A 17,833-nucleotide genomic window follows, 5' to 3' on the forward strand; every position below is an offset into this window, starting at 1 on the left:
CTGTAGATTCCATGTGGAAATCATTCTTTTGAAGCATGCATTTCTGGCTGTCAAATTTAGGTCAGAAGAACAATGGACGGTCATTCAAGGATATCTATTTGTTGTATGGTATCATAGAGCATTATTTACTGTGAGTCTGACTAAAGGAACTGCTTGACTGGCAAGGAAGAGTATGTTGAAATTTTGTAGATTCATAATCTCTTAAATGATGAGTGTCAATTCTCAATCTTGAAAAATACCAGAAGGTTGATCCCAGTTTTGCTTTTTTTTTTAAAAAAAAAGGTCTTAAGAGTGCTGATTACAAATAAAAAGCTTTGGGATTTATTTCACTATGTAGCTGATTTAAAATAATAATAATAATAAAGAGTGCTGTTTCTAATATGCATGTTTTCCTTAAGGTGCTGCACATTTAATTTGGGAAAATATAAACATTTATTAAACTATGATGTCTGGGGATAAGGCACACATATTGAATTATACTAGTGTGTAGGTTTCCAGGGAGAATCTGATTGTGGATAATGTATGGCCAAGGCTATGGGTTTGGAATAGAACCAATTATCAGAAAATATCTATTGCTAAAAATGTGAGTTTTGGTGATGTGACTAATGCTGGTAATTGGGTGACCGTGGCTATAATGAGAGAAGTGAACACATGGTAGGATTCCATTTGAGAACAGCAGGGGGACAAGAAAAAGTGAGCTTATAGGATACTGTCCTCCTCGGTCCATAGTCTACATTCTCTGCCTGCATTTGCTTCCATAAACAGTGCACTGTGAACTTTCTCTATGAATGTAAGGATGCACAGCTCTTAACTACTCAACAACATAAAGAATATTTTGTCAACGTTCAAAGTACTCACTTGGTTCAAGTGTATTTTCAGTTGGTGATGCTAGGAAAATTGGAAGCAATATTCTGAGTCAAAATGCAGGCTACCAAATCCAATAAATATGATGCTTTTCATCAGATCAATGACTTTGCATTATTGCTCTAGAACCTGTGATATCTATCTACTGTATGCTTTCATGGGACAATGGCTTTCTGGCAATCATGAGTACATCAGACCCGACACTGTCCAATCAGTTTTAAAGTATTTTGGGGACCATGTATAACACAAATCTCTCCAAAAGAAAAATACTAATGATTCTCACCATCATTACTGATCTTGAGGACAGTTATTAGGACCCTCGGATTATCAGTACAAACTTTGGTGTATGAGATGTGCATTCTCTTCATCAACTTTTCATCATCTTAGCTGCTAGGTCAAAATATGGCTAACCAATCTTGTCATTCTAGGATTGAACTGAGTCTCACTGATAAGACAATGCAAATAGAACTCTTTCCTTTTGGCAATGAACCAACGCTAGCCTAGATAACGATGATTAGAATGAATTATATAAGTATAGCTGGAACTCAAGCTGGATCTGCCAAATGTTATTTTACATTATTTTTTATAAGTATACGCACTCATAATTACATCCAGATTTCTCTACCCCGAGTTAGTCTTCATCTTCTACAGAGTCATAAACACTCAACCTTTCAAGGAAATTGCTCTGTATCTTTATTACTTTGTTTTCCTTCACCAGAACTGCATGCATGGTACTACCACTATTCTGCGTTGCTGCCATCCTGTAAGTTATTGTTGTAAAATCAAACTAATCTTTCGTAGAAGCAGGGTTAGTCTTAGTATGTGCACATGGATTATCAGGACTCAATAGAGCTATGGATAATGTTCTGTGTTTCTAGAGAGAAAGCTGTTTATGCAGATCTATGTGGGTGCAGGACAACTACCTTAAATAGACAACATTACAGTTCCACATACACAACAGTTCCGCCTCCTCATTTGAACAGTAGGAACTGCTCAGTTTCCAATGGCAGGCACTTGGTTAGCTCTACCTTGGCCGATATATTAGCTGGACTCAAAAGACTTAAAGTGACACCAGAATTTCAGAATGAGAAGATGCACCTTTGCATCAGCCATGAAAGTCATGGTAATCCAATATGAAAAATGATAAATAAAAACTTTACACTGACAAAAAATGTGTATAAAGTCTGGGACACATTTTTGTTTTTCAGAAGTAAAAAGTATCATCTTAATCCTATTTCTCAAAAAAAAAATTTCAGGCGGTGAAGTCTATACTAATATCATAAAGAGAGAGCCCAAAGCTTTTAGGCGGGTAAGCTCCGGAACTACAGCGCCAATCCGAACACCCAATTCAGCATTGGAAAGGTGAGTATAAGCAGATGGACATAGGCTATACACCCGCCCAATATATACATTACGTGTGAAAAATACCGTTTTGGGACAAAGTAGTCCGTTGTGGGCGTTCTGCTGTAAAGCAATGCTTGCAAAAAGCATTCTGTGTGAGAATAGCGTTCTGACACGTCTTGAAGTGGGGGTGTCATTTAGCATTGTTGTAGGCGTGTGCCTTCAGAGACGCCGGAAGCATTGCGGAGATGGGGAATACCGTCCTTGGAGTTGTGGCTTTTGTCAGTGACGCTATGTGGGGCATCTAATTGCTCCAAGCAAGTCTTTGGGGAGTGCGTGAACCTACTAAGGCACACACCCTCAGTGTGCATGCCAGGACTGATCAGGGGCGTCGGCAAGAGCGGACACACACGTTTGGAAAGGGGCGACCATTCGGTCCCCCCGAACGTATGGTGGAGTACCACGATCCCCCCGGGAAGCCATCTTGGGCGGGAGGCGCGTCTCGGCTGGTATGCCCGAAGCGGCGTAGCCGGGGCGCGCTTTTTCCCGCCCTAGAGTGGGTTGGCCTAGACACTGACGCGGCCGGCCACGCCCTAGGGGCGGGCGGGGGCGGGGTTACGCCCGCCCTGAAGACGGATAAAAGGAGCAACGAGCCAAGAACTCATCCTCTTGTTCCTGTGCTCTGAAGCTGCACCCCCTCGCTGCACGTGAGCTCGAGACGGAACGAAGAGCAATTTTGAGCGTTGTAATCTTTCTTGTTTGTCTTACAGATTCTCTGTTGGGGAATGCCTAAGAAAGTTGGAAAGCGAATGACTACCGACCAGATGCTGAGAGTCCTTATGAAAGAGGTGACCGACCTAAAGAAACGAATGGCGGAAAAAGACGGGGAAGAGGGACCGAAACGTCCTTTGGCTGGAATAGCTCCGGGAGGGAAAGGCAAGAGGCCCAGAAGGGGGGCAGCTGGAGGGGACATTCCGGTTCCCTGTACCCCACTCGAAGAGCCAACTCCGGCGCCGGCGGAGGGGAATCCGATTCCTGTGGTGGTCACCCCTGTGTCCGGAGGGGATATGCCGCCCGAGCTGGCAGCACAATTAGCAGCGTGGTTGGGCAAAGATGGCGAGGGCGCCACGGCTGACGATGCACGGGTGTTGATAAAGCAACTGCGTGAATCAAGGGTGGCGGCGAAGGCCGCATCGCCTGTTATCGTGCCGGCTGCGGCAGGAGGAAAGCCACCTGGGATAGGCTCAGCCGCAGAGACAGCTTCCGGTTCAGGTAAGCGGCCATTGCCGATTGCGAGGGATGAGTCTGCCCCTTCACGAAGGGAAAAGTTGGGTCAACATGTCCCTTTGGCTGTTAAGGAGAAGATATGGGCAGATGAGTATGTAAACATCTTCTCGTTGCTTACCGATCATTATGAGATGGAGCATGTTAAGAGCCTAAAAGAGCTCATGCAGCCGAGTGTTTGGCGCGCCAAGATGGCCGCCTTTAAGGTAAATGAAAACATTGGCAACTGGGGCAAGGCCTGGGGGATTTTTACATCCATCCTGGGCGAACGTAGGCCCGAGTTGCTGCCCGAATTGCCGATTTATCAATCAAGGATCATGGGGTATTCTGTGTCCCATGGGGGCAATCAGTGGTTCTGTTACGATAATCTGTTCAGAAAAGCGAAAAAACATGATAGAAACTTAACTTGGGATTGTTATGATTCTGTGTCATGGTCGAAAATGGAGGATACTGGTGTGTTACATGTGCCATTGGTAGGGAGTAGTGCGGGGGAATCTTCCCGCCAATATGCTGGGACGTCCTTTCGATCAGGTGCGAGTAACGACTACCACTCGAAGCCGAACGGCACCACAGGTAAAAAGGGGATTTGTTGGAATTTTAACAGGGGTAAATGTACGAGGCCCCAGGGGTCATGCAAATTTAGGCACGAATGTAGTGGGTGTGGACAAGCATCCCATTCTGAGTCCATGTGCAGAGCCAAAACGGGTGATAACGGGGGTAGAGGAGGCGCCAAACAGGTCTGAAATAGTCCGAGGGGCGCCTTTACCTACTCCAATTGATACCATGGCAATGATTCCTTGGCTCAGCGATTACCCGGATCACGCTTCCGCTGGGGTGTTGCGGAACGGGTTTTTTATATGGTTTCCGCATCCCAGTGGGGGATTTTCAGGGTATAGCGAAATGTAAGAACCAAATATCAGTTTTGCAGCACACGACCGTGGTACAAGAGAAGATTGGGAAGGAGGTGGCTCGGGGTCGAGTCGCCGGTCCGTTTACCGTGCCACCGGTTGCTAATTTTGTTTGTTCCCCGTTAGGGGTGGTCCCCAAGAAGGACCCGGGTGAATTCCGGCTGATACATAATTTATCAGCCCCACGTGGTCTTTCCGTAAACGATGCGATAGACCCGGAAGTATGTTCAGTGCGATATGCATCTTTCGATGAGGCCGTAGCCATATTGAATCGCCTAGGGCCCGGTACGCTGATGGCGAAATCGGATATCGAGTCAGCGTTCCGGTTGCTCCCGGTACACCCAGACGATCAGCGTCTTCTTGGTTTCATGTTTCAGGGACACTATTACCTGGATAGATGTATGCCAATGGGGTGCTCTATATCTTGTGCATATTTTGAGCAGTTCAGTTGTTTCCTGCAATGGGTCTTCACAAGGAAGACGGGGTTTCAACATGTTATGCATTATCTCGATGACTTTTTGTTTCTAGGGTCAGCCGGGGACCCGGAATGCGGTCAGGCTGTGAATGAATTTTGTGTCCTAATGAAACATTTTGGTGTGCCACTGGCACCAGGTAAGACCGTGGGTCCTTCGACTTGCCTCGAGTTTCTGGGGATCGAGATCGACTCAGAGGAGGGTTGTTTTCGTTTACCAGGGGACAAGGTGCTAAGGTTCAGGGCATCCCTGGAAACGTGTATTAGTCAGTCTAAGGTTAAGCTGCACCAACTGCAACAATTGGTGGGACAGCTGAATTTTGCCCTGAGAGTGATACCGATGGCCCGCCCCTTTTCCCGCTCGATCGCTCAGGCCATGGTCGGCCTAAAGGAGGGTCACCATCGCACGAGGCTCTCGGCGGAGGTTCGCCAGGACATGCGCATTTGGTTGGCATTTCTGGCGGATTTCAATGGTCGAGTTGTCTGGAGCAAACCGGCGGTGTCCTCCGAGGAGCTGGGGCTGTGGACAGATTCGGCAGGGAGCATGGGTTTTGGTGCCATATTTGGCACACAATGGTCGGCTCAAAAATGGCCGCCATGGTGGCATAAGGGTGGGCTGACGAGTAACATTGCTTTTCTTGAACTGTTCCCCATTCTGGTGGCCCTGAAAACTTGGCCTGAGGGGTTTAGAGATCACTCTGTGGTGTTCTGGTCTGATAACATGACCGTGGTTGAGTGTATCAATAGCCAGGCGGCACGATGCAAGTGGATACTGAGACTGCTCAAAGAAATTGTTTTGTTGTGTATGCAATTGAATGTCCTATTTAAGGCCAGACATGTGCCGGGGGTGATGAACCAAGCGGCTGATGCGCTTTCTCGTTTCCATATGCAGGCCTTCTGGGGTTTTCTGCCCACAGGGGACCCGGTGGCGGCACCCTTTCCCGAAGCTCTCTGGTCTCTCGGTGCCCCGAACTACGAAACCTCGTGGGAGAGAGTTTAGCACCCCGGACAAGGAAGGCATATGAAGGGGCGTTCCGTTCCTATTTGGCCTTTTTGGGGACTGCTGGGGGGGAGCTTTGGGGCCAGGAGGAGTCGGTGGTAAACTTCCTGCTGTCTTTACGTCAGGCAGGCAAATCTGTGGCTACGGCCCAGAGGCATCGGGCAGCCATTTCCTTTGTGGCAAGGGCTTATGGGATCCAGGACCCAACAGCGTCTTTCGTTGTACAAAAAGCGCTACGTGGGTGGCAACGCCTTGAGGGTCGCAGAGTAGATGAAAGGCGCCCGATAGGTCTGGATAGACTGGCCCTGTTATTTTCTGTACTCCCTTCAACGTGTTCATCCCAGTATGAAACTGTGTTATTCCGAGCCGCTTTTGCGCTGGCATTCCATGGGGCTATGCGGGTAAGCGAACTAGTGTCGAGGAACAAGCGGGATGTGATGGGGGGACTGTGCCGAGAGCACATCCAGGTCAGGGGGGAGACCATGTCCGTCTCCTTTGTCAGGTCCAAGACCGATCAGGGTGCAATGGGGGACTGCATAATTGTACAAAGGATTCCCGGGTCCTCCATGTGCCCGGTAAGATGCGTAGAGGAATATTTAGCGCGAAGGGTGGCATCATGGGGGGGGACCTTGTTGAGACACGCTGACACCACCCCACTGACGAGGTTTCAGTTTCAGCGGGTGCTTGCGATGTCGATTTCCGCTGCGGGCTTGAACCCCGGCGAGTTTGGGACCCATTCCTTTCGGATAGGGGCTGCTACAGAGGCTACAGCCAGGGGTCTGAATGTCGAACAAGTTAAACGTGTGGGGCGTTGGTCCTCGAACTGTTATAAAAGGTATGTGCGGTTGCACATGTTGTGAAGCTGTAATGATGTACTCATGCTTCTTGTTTTTGTTTGGTTTTCAGTTGCGCAAGCCTACGAGGCGGGGCGGACTGGGCAGTCGACCCAACACCGGGTCAGCGGTCAGACATCACCGGCTGTGAAAAAGGAGGTGTGGGTCGTGGGCCACTCATACGTGAGACGTGCCGCGGACGTATTCAAAGCAGGTGACATGATTCACGTGGCTGTGGAATACGGGTACAGTGTGTCCTTCTACGGAAAGGTCGGGCTCTGTATTGACCAGTTTCAACCATATTTTGAAGGTTTGTTAGGGCGGACGAGGTCACCGCCGGCTATAGTCATAGTACATCTGGGGGGCAACGATTTGGTGTCCACTGGTAGACGACTTCTTCTTGAGGCGATGCTTTCCACTGTAAGTTGGTTAGCGAGAAGAGTTCCAGGGTGCACAATCGCATGGTCCCATATGATCCCGCGACAAGTGTGGCGGGGGGCTTGTTCAGTTTCTGCTCTGAATCATTCAGTAAGGAAGATTAATAATAAAGTGAGTCGATTGTTCCGGTCAAATACACTGCATTCTATTTCGCATGGTTGTATTAAAGGGGACAGTATGTACTTGGGTGATGGTGTTCATTTGTCCCGGGTGGGGAACGAGTTACTCATAGGAGACCTGATAGCTTGGCTGGGGTCTTTAGGACATGACCTTTAGGTAGGAGTGTGGGGGGGTCCGGATAGCCGGTCAACTATCCGGCCTGTGGCGGTAAGGTCATGATCGGTGAGCACTAATTGGTAGATCCCTATGAGTAGGCGTCACCCATTACGGATGGGAGCGCTCGAGGGAGGTGGCCATTGGCCCCTCAACGGGTAGGCGGTCCCTTCTAAGGATGGGCCGCCGAGAGTAAAGGAAAGGCGGTCAAGGCCCCTTCCTGGGTAGGAGGGGTTACAGCCCCCTCCTGGGTAATTTTCCGGGGCCAGGATATCTGCGACGGCAGATGTGGTAAGTTGTGTGGGGTTTGGGAGGGGGTCTACGCTACCTTCTAGATACCTCACACGAGTCCTCGGACGACCTTTAAGTGGCGACGAGTTTATTGGGGCCCCCGTCAAGTTAAGGGAAATTGGTTGTTGCACTTGAGGTACGCCTCTGTGCGGTCGCCCCTCACAAGTGGGGGGGATATGTCTGGTTTAGGGATCTTGACACCGGTTACGACCTTGCCGTTGGCCCTTAAACGTTAGGTGTACAATTTCAAAAGTTCAAGTTAATGTTTATAGGATGTTAGTTCGGCTAGGAGAACCTTTGTATTAGAGAATATGTTAAGGTTAGCCAAACATCGCAATGTGGTAATGAAATTGTACATAATATGAAACTGTTTATTTTAATGTTTTAATTTTGTTTCATATTTTAATAAATACGGCCGGGAAGGGTAACTCCCTTCCCGCCTTCCAAAAGTTCAAGAACTGTTTCCGGTTTCCCAATTCTTGGGGATTGTGTTGAGAGGGGGTGGCGGGTATCTCAGCCATATGGAAAGGGGCGACCATTCGGTCCCCCCGAACGTATGGTGGAGTACCACGATCCCCCCGGGAAGCCATCTTGGGCGGGAGGCGCGTCTCGGCTGGTATGCCCGAAGCGGCGTAGCCGGGGCGCGCTTTTTCCCGCCCTAGAGTGGGTTGGCCTAGACACTGACGCGGCCGGCCACGCCCTAGGGGCGGGCGGGGGCGGGGTTACGCCCGCCCTGAAGACGGATAAAAGGAGCAACGAGCCAAGAACTCATCCTCTTGTTCCTGTGCTCTGAAGCTGCACCCCCTCGCTGCACGTGAGCTCGAGACGGAACGAAGAGCAATTTTGACCCACCCACCAGCCCCTGAGGACAGCGAGTTGTTGTTGAATAAAGTTTGATGTGCTAACGCTAATTCTTGCAGGTTGTGATAATTATCGTGTTAATTTTGATTATGCAATAAAGAACGGTCAATTCGTAGTATGTCTCGAATAAAGTAACCTTGCACTAGTGTTGATTCGTAATCTTGCTCGTTGATAAGCTGTTTGTTACTGTCTTTAAGTAATTTTAGTCACTGTTAGTAATTTAGTTAGAATTGTCGTATTTATTTTGGTCGGGCGGTAAGGTCATGATCGGTGAGCACTAATTGGTAGATCCCTATGAGTAGGCGTCACCCATTACGGATGGGAGCGCTCGAGGGAGGTGGCCATTGGCCCCTCAACGGGTAGGCGGTCCCTTCTAAGGATGGGCCGCCGAGAGTAAAGGAAAGGCGGTCAAGGCCCCTTCCTGGGTAGGAGGGGTTACAGCCCCCTCCTGGGTAATTTCCCGGGGCCAGGATATCTGCGACGGCAGATGTGGTAAGTTGTGTGGGGTTTGGGAGGGGGTCTACGCTACCTTCTAGATACCTCACACGAGTCCTCGGACGACCTTTAAGTGGCGACGAGTTTATTGGGGCCCCCGTCAAGTTAAGGGAAATTGGTTGTTGCACTTGAGGTACGCCTCTGTGCGGTCGCCCCTCACAAGTGGGGGGGATATGTCTGGTTTAGGGATCTTGACACCGGTTACGACCTTGCCGTTGGCCCTTAAACGTTAGGTGTACAATTTCAAAAGTTCAAGTTAATGTTTATAGGATGTTAGTTCGGCTAGGAGAACCTTTGTATTAGAGAATATGTTAAGGTTAGCCAAACATCGCAATGTGGTAATGAAATTGTACATAATATGAAACTGTTTATTTTAATGTTTTAATTTTGTTTCATATTTTAATAAATACGGCCGGGAAGGGTAACTCCCTTCCCGCCTTCCAAAAGTTCAAGAACTGTTTCCGGTTTCCCAATTCTTGGGGATTGTGTTGAGAGGGGGTGGCGGGTATCTCAGCCATACGCATTCTGCGGAAATGACCACAAACCGCCGACAACACGCTCACCTTCCGCGCAACAGAAAGAGGGGTTCTGAGCAGCCGCACAGGCAAGTCGCATGAAACAATAAATGTACTATGCCATGAACTTTTAAAAAAACTTTGCCTTGTCTATTCAAATCATTTAAGACATTCTTTTTCGTACCCAGACAACGTCGGGGCTGGCTACTACTTAGCTATAAGGAGCCATGCAAGCTTTGATGTTTTTATAGACTGTGCCTCTGGCATGGGGGCCGGAGATTGGAAATCATAAATATCCAAAAGAAACCAGCAGTGATCTGTAGATACAGTTGGTGGTTTAGATTTCTAATGGCAGAAAACCTGTCTGTTTAAACAAATCCCAAATGTAATGTTGTTTTGAGGCCTGCTCAGTGAATCTCTGAATAGCCATGGGGTCTTCTGATCTCACTGGTAATGTAACAAATATCCTTTAAATTTGCTTACAGTTTACATTGCTTGACTGGCCGTGAACAGTATCTTGGGAAACTGCCATTTTCAAATGTCTTAAATGAGCAGGGTCTTTATCACTCTATAATACATACCAGCAGGTCATTTCCCCACTTCTTTGTTTTTTAAAAGCTTTTCAAACTGCTGAATTCAAACAAATATACTTTTGAACTGATTTAGTTTTCAGCTACATTTCTTTTAAACAAATACCAAAAAAGATGCAAACTGGTGTTTGTAATATGTATATTTTCATTTAGTTAGTATACTTTCAAAATGAAATAAATGTATCAAAGCAAGTGGTCTAGGGTTCAGAACATGGATAAAGGTACTCTAATCTGTAGGATCGCAGAGAGAGTCATATATTGAAAAGCTTTATGACAAAATAGTGGGGATTAGAGCTGAATTAAAAAACTCGGGAAAGGTTCTTGTCCTAAAATTGTGAGTTTCGGAGGCTTGATTGATGCTGTCTGATAGATGGGCTTGGCCATGTGGGGAGAACAGAAACAGATGGTCAGGCTGCTTCTGAGTGTTGACTGGAGATTAGGAACAATCAGATTGTATGCAGATTAGCTCCTCTGCCAATAGTCTAGACATGGGCTTGTGCCCCTCCCATAAAGTGTGGACACTGAATTTACTCCCTGAAAGTAAGTGGGTTCAACTTTTTATTACTCGAATCATTAAGACATTTCAGAAAATATTTGAAAATACTTACTTGGTTCATCAGTGATTTCTGATGTTAATGCTAGCAAGAAACAGAAACAAAATAATGGGAGGCTCAGAAAGCAGGCTACAATATCCAGCAATTATGATCACTCTTTTGTAAGAAATGACTTGGTAAAATGGCTGTAGATTCCATGTGGAAATCATTCTTTTGAAGCAAGCATTTCTGGCTGTCACATTTAGGTCAGAAGAACAATGGACGGTCATTCAAGGATATCTATTTGTTGTATGGTATCATGGAGCATTATTCACTGTGAGTCTGACTAAAGGAACTGCCTGACTGGCACGGAAGAGTATGTTGAAATGTTGGAGATTCATAATCTCTTAAATGACCAGTGTCAATTCTCAATCTTGAAAAATACCAGAAGGCTGATCCCAGTTTTACTTTTTTCTTTACAAAAGGTCTCAAGACCGCTGATTACAAACAAAAAACTTTGGGATTTATTTCACTATTTAGCTGATTTAAATTAATAATAATAATAAAGAGTGCTGTTTCTAATACGCATGTTTTCCTTAAGGTGCTGCACATTTAAATTGGGAAAATAATAAATGTAAAAATGTATTAAACTATGATGTCTGGGGATAAGGCACACATATTGAATTATACTAGTGTGTAGGTTTCCAGGGAGAATCTGATTGTGGAGAATGTATGGCCAAGGCCATGGGTTTGGAATAGAACCAATTATCAGAAAATATCTCTTGCTAAAAATGTGAGTTTTGTTGATGTGACTAATGCTGGTAAATGTGTGATCATGGCTATAATGAGGGAAGTGAACACATGGTAGGATTCCATCTGAGAACAGCAAAGGGACAAGAAACAGTGAGCTTATAAGATACTGTCCTCCTCGGTCTATAGTCTTCTTTCTCTGCCTGCATTTGCTTCCATAAACAGTGCACTGTGAACTTTCTCTATGAATGTAAGGATGCACAGCTCTTAACTTCTCAACAACATAAAGATTCTTTTGTCAACGTTCAAAGTACTCACTTGGTTCAAGCGTATTTTCAGTTGGTGATGCTAGAAAAAATGGAAGCAATATTCTGAGTCAAAATGCAGGCTACCAAATCCAATAAATATGATTGATTTTTATCAAAGAAATTACTTTGCATTATTGCTCTGCCGTTTTCAAATGTCTTAAATGGGAAGGGTCTGTTATCACTCTATAATACATACCAGCAGGTCATTTTCCCCATTTCTGTTTTTTAAAAGGTTTTCAAACTGCTGAATTCAAGCAAATATACTTTAGAACTTATTTAGTTTTCAGCTACACTTTTTTAAACAAATACCAAAAAAGATGCAAACTGGTGTCTGTAATATGTATATTTCCATTTAGTTAGTGTACTTTCAAATTGAAATAAATGCATCAAAGCAAGTGGTCTGGGGTTCAGAAAATGGATAAAGGTACTCTAATCTCTAGGATTGCAGAGAGTCCTATCTTGAAGAGCTTTATGACTAAATAGCGGGGTTTAGAGCTGAATTAAAAAACTCGGGAAACGTTCTTGTCCTAAAATTGTGAGTTTTGGAGGCTTGATTGATGCTGTCTGATAGATGAGCTTGGCCATGTGGGGAGAACAGAAACAGATGGTCAGGCTGCTTCTGAGTGTTGACTGGAGATTAGGAACTATCAGATTGTATGCAGTTGAGCTCCTCTGCTAATAGTCTAGACATGGGCTTGTGCCCCTCCCATAAAGTGTGGACACTGAATTTACTTGCCGAAAGTAAGTGGGTACAACTCTGTATTACTCAAATCATTAAGACATTTCAGCAAATATTTGAAAATACTTACTTGGTTCATCAGTGATTTCTGATGTTAATGCTAGCAAGAAACAGAAACAAAAGAATGGGAGACTCAGTAAGCAGGCTACAATATCCAGCAATTATGATCACTCTTTTCTAAGAAATGACATGGTAAAGTGGCTGTAGATTCCATATGGAAATCATTCTTTTGAAGGGTGCATTTCTGGCAGTCAATTTTAGATAAGAAGAACAATGGACGGTCATTCAAGGATATCTATTTGTTGTATGGTATCATAGAACATTATTCACTGTGAGTCTGATTAAAGGAACTGCCTGACTGGCATGGAAGAGTATGTTGAAATATTGTAGATTCATAATTTCTTAAATGAACAGTGTCAATTCTCAGTCTTGCAAATTACCAGAAGGCTGATCCCAGTTTTACTTCTGTTTTGCAAAAGGTCTTAAGAGTGTTGATTTCAAACAAAATACTTTGGGTTTTATTTCACTATTTAGCTGATTAAAAGAAATAATAATAATATTAATAATAAAGAGTGTTGTTTCTAATATGCATCTTTTCCTTAAGGTGCTGCACATTTAATTTGGGTAAATGTAAAACTGTATTAAAATATTATGTCTGGGGATAAGGCAAACATATTGAATTATACTAGTGTGTAGGTTTCCAGGGAGAATCTGATTGTGGAGAATGTATGGCCAAGGCTATGGGTTTGGAATAGAACCAATTATCAGAAAATATCTCTTGCTAAAAATGTGAGTTTTGGTGAAGTGACTAATGCTGGTAATTGGGTGACCGTGGCTATAATGAGAGAAGTGAACACATGGTAGGATTCCATTTGAGAACAGCAGGGGGACAAGAAAAAGTGAGCTTATAGGACACTGTCCTCCTCGGTCCATAGTCTACGTTCTCTGCCTGCATTTGCTTCCATAAACAGTGCACTGTGAACTTTCTCTTTGAATGTAAGGATGCACAGCTCTTAACTTCTCAACAACATAAAGATTCTTTTGTCAACATTCAAAGTACTCACTTGGTTCAAGTGTATTTTGCGTCGGTGATGCTAGGAAAAATGGAAGCAATATTCTGAGTCAAAATGCAGGCTACCAAATCCAATAAATATGATAGATTTTTATAACAGAAATTATTTTGCATTATTGCTCTAGAACCTGTGATGTCTATCTACTGTATGCTTTCATGGGACAATGGCTTTCTGGCAATGATGAGTACATCAGACCCAACAATGTCGAATCAGTTTTAAAATATTTTGGGGACCATGTATAACACGAATCTCTTCAAAAGAAAAATACTAATGTTTCTCTCCATCATTACTGATCTTGAGGACAGTTATTAGGACCCCGGATTATCAGTACAAACTTTGATGTGTGAGATGTACATTCTCTTCATCAACTTTTCATTATCTTGGCTGCTAGGTCAAAATATGGCTAACCAATCTTGTCATTCTAGGATTAAACTGAGTCTCACTGATAAGACAATGCAAATAGAACTCTTTCCTTTTGGCAATGAACAAACAATAGCCTAGATAACGATGATTAGAATGAATTATAAAAGAATAGCTGGAATTCAAGCTGGATCTGTCAAATATTATTTTACATCATTTTTTATAAGTATACACACTCATAATTACATCCAGATTTCGCTACCTCAAGTTAGTCTTCATCTTCTACAGAGTCATAAACACTCAACCTTTCAAGGAAATTGCTCTGTATCTTTATTACTTTGTTTTCCTTGACCAGAAGTGCATGCATGGTACTACCACTATTCTGCGTTGCTGCCATCCTGTAAGTTAGTGCTGTAAAATCAAACTAATCTTTCATAGAAGCAGGGTTAGTCTTAGTATGTGCAAATGGATTATCAGAACTCAATGGAGCTACGGTAATGTTCAGTGTTTCTAGAGAGAAAGCTGCCTATGCAGATCTATGTGGGTGCAGGACAACTACCTTAAATAGACAACATTACAGTTCCACATACACAACAGTTCCGCCTCCTCATTTGAACAGTGGGAACGGCTCAGTTTCCAATGGCAGGCACTTGGTTAGCTCTACCTTGGCCGATATATTAGCAGGAGTCAAAAGACCTAAAGTGACACCAGAATTTCAGCATGAGAAGATGCACCTTTGCATCAACCATGAAAGTCATGGTAATCGAAAGGGAAAAATGATGAATAAAAACGTTTTACTGACAAAAAAACTTGTATAAAGTCTGGGACACATTTTCGCTTTTCAGAAGTAAAAAGTATCATCTTAATCCTATTTCTCAAAAAAAACAATTCAGGCGGTGAAGTTAGCTATAAGGAGCCATCCAAGCTTTGATATTTTTATAGAAAATTCCTCTGGCATGGGGGCCGGAGAATGGGACTCATAAAGATCCAAAAGAAACCAGCAGTGATCTCTAGATACAGTTGGTGGTTTAGAGTTCTAATGGCAGAAACCCTGTCTGTTTAAACAACCCCCAAATATAATGTTGTTTTGAGGCCTGCTCAGTGAATCTCTGAATAGCCATGAGGTCGGACTTCTGATTCACTGGTAATGTAACAAAAATTCTTTACATTTTTTTACAGTTTACATTGCCTGACTGGCCGTGAACAGTATCTTGGGAAACTGCCGTTTTCAAATGTCTTAAATGAGCAGGGTCTGTTATCACTCTATAATACATACCAGCAGGTCATGTCCCCATTTCTTTGCTTTTTAAAAGCTTTTCAAACTGCTGAATTCAAACAAATATACTTTAGAACTGATTTAGTTTTCAGCTACATTTCTTTTAAACAAATTCCAAAAAAGATGGAAACTGGTGTTTGTAATATGTATATTTTCATTCAGTTAGTGTACTTTCAAACTGAAATAAATGTATCAAAGCAAGTGGTCTGGGGTTCAGAACATGGATAAAGGTACTCTAATCTGTAGGATTGCAGAGAGAGTACTATCTTGAAGAGCTTTCAGACTAAATAGTGGGAGTTAGAGCTGAAATAAAACATCGGGAAAAGTTCTTGTCCTAAAATTGTGAGTTTTGGAGGCTTGTTTGATGCTGTCTGATAGATGAGCTTGGCCATGTGGGGAGAACAGAAACAGATGGTCAGGCTGCTTCTGAGTGTTGACTGGAGATTAGGAACAATCAGATTGTATGCAGATTAGCTCCTCTGCCAATAGTCGATACTTGGGCTTGTGCCCCTCCCATAAAGTGTGGACACTGAATTTACTCGCTGAAAGTAAGTGGGTACAACTCTTTATTATTCAAATCATGAAGACATTTCAGCAAATATTTGAAAATACTTACTTGGTTCATCAGTGATTTCTGATGTTAATGCTAGCAAGAAACGGAAACAAAATAATGGGAGACTCAGTAAGCAGGCTACAATATCCAGCAATTATGATCACTCTTTTCTAAGAAATGACATGGTAAATAGCTGTAGATTCCATGTGGAAATCATTCTTTTGAAGCTTGCATTTCTGGCTGTCAAATTTAGGTCAGAAGAACAATGGATAGTCATTCAAGGATATCTATTTGTTGTATGGTATCATAGAGCATTATTTACTGTGAGTCTGACTAAAGGAACTGCCTGACTGGCAAGGAAGAGAATGTTGAAATTTGGAGATTCATAATCTCTTAAATGATCAGTGTCAATTCTCAATCTTGAAAAATACAAGAAGGCTAATCCCAGTTTTACTTTTTTTTTTTAAAAAAGGTCTTAAGATTGCTGATTTCAAACAAAAAGCTTTGGGATTTATTTCACTATTTAGCTTATTTAAAATAATAATAATGATAAAGAGTGCTGTTTCTAATATGCATGTTTTCCTTAAGGTGCTGCACATTTAAATTGGGAAAATATAAAAATGTATTAAATCATGATGTCTGGGGAAAAGGCACACATATTGAATTATACTAGTGTGTATGTTTCCAGGGAGAATCTGATTGTGGATAATGTACGGCCAAGGCTATGGGTTTGGAATTGAACCAATTATCAGAAAATATCTCTTGCTAAAAATGTGAGTTTTGGTGATGTGACTAATGCTGGTAAATGGGTGATCGTGGCTATAATGAGAGAAGTGAACAAATGGTAGGATTCCATCTGAGAACAGCAGAGGGACAAGAAACAGTGAGCGTATAGGATACTGTCCTCCTCGGTCCATAGTCTACTTTCTCTGCCTGCATTTTCTTCCATAAACAGTGCACTGTGAACTTTCTCTATGAATGTAAGAATGCACAGTTCTTAACTTCTAAACAACATAAAGAATATTTTGTCAACGTTCAAAGTACTCACTTGGTTCAAGTGTATTTTCAGTTGGTGATGCTAGGAAAATTGGAAGCAATATTCTGAATCAAAATGCAGGCTATCAAATCCAATAAATATGATAGATTTTTATCAAAGAAATTACTTTGCTTTATTGCTCTAGAACCTGTGATATCTATCTACTGTATGCTTTCATGGGACAATGGCTTTCTGGCAATCATCAGTACATCATACCCAATACTGTCAAAACAGTTTTAAAATATTTTGGGGACCATGTATAACACGGATCTCTCCAAAAGAAAAATACTAATGTTTCTCACCATCATTACTGATCTTGAGGCCAGTTATTAGGACCCTAGGATTATCAGTACAAACTTTGATGTATGAGAGGTGCATTCTCTTCATCAGCTTATCATCATCTTAGCTGCTAGGTCAAAATATGGCTAACCAATCTTGTCATTCTAGGATTGAACTGAGTCTCACTGATTAGACAACACAAATAGAACTCTTTCCTTTTGGCAATGAACCATCGCTAGCCAAGATAATGATGATTAGTATGAATTATATAAGAATAGCTGGAACTCCAGCTGGATCTGCCAAATATTATTTTACATAATTTTTTGTAAGTATACACACTCATAATTAAATCCAGATTTCTCTACCTCGAGTTAGTCTTCATCTTCTACAGAGTCAAAAACACTCAACCTTTCAAGGAAATTGTTCTGTATCTTTATTACTTTGTTTTCCTTAACCAGAACTGCATGCGTGGTACTACCACTATTCTGTGTTGCTGCCATCCTGTAAGTTAGTGCTATAAAATCAAACTAATCTTTCGTAGAAGCAGGGTTAGTCTTAGTATGTGCAAATGGAATATCAGAACTCAATAGAGCTATGGATAATGTCCAGTGTTTCTAGAAAGAAAGCTGCTTATGCAGATCTGTGTGAGTGCAGGACAACTACCTTAAATAGACAACATTACAGTTCCACATACACAACAGTTCCGCCTCCTCATTTGAACAGTAGGAACTGCTCAGTTTCCAATGGCAGGCACTTGGTTA

General features: G+C 43.1%; 1 protein-coding gene across 1 annotated transcript in view; it reads right to left on the reverse strand.

Moving 5' to 3' along the window:
* The window catches only part of LOC147706476 (alpha-2-macroglobulin-like protein 1), a 312,029-nt gene that overhangs the window by 3,415 nt on the left and 290,781 nt on the right, over window positions 1-17,833 (reverse strand). The window contains exons 44-45 of the mRNA XM_086929615.1: window positions 16,806-16,835; window positions 12,566-12,595 (exon numbers count right to left, since the gene is read on the reverse strand). Coding sequence (XP_086785741.1) covers window positions 12,566-12,595; window positions 16,806-16,835 — 60 coding nt within the window. The remainder of the gene's footprint in view (window positions 1-12,565; window positions 12,596-16,805; window positions 16,836-17,833) is intronic.

Source organism: Lissotriton vulgaris, chromosome 7 (assembly GCF_964263255.1).
Source record: "Lissotriton vulgaris chromosome 7, aLisVul1.2, whole genome shotgun sequence".
Lineage (NCBI taxonomy): Eukaryota > Metazoa > Chordata > Amphibia > Caudata > Salamandridae > Lissotriton > Lissotriton vulgaris.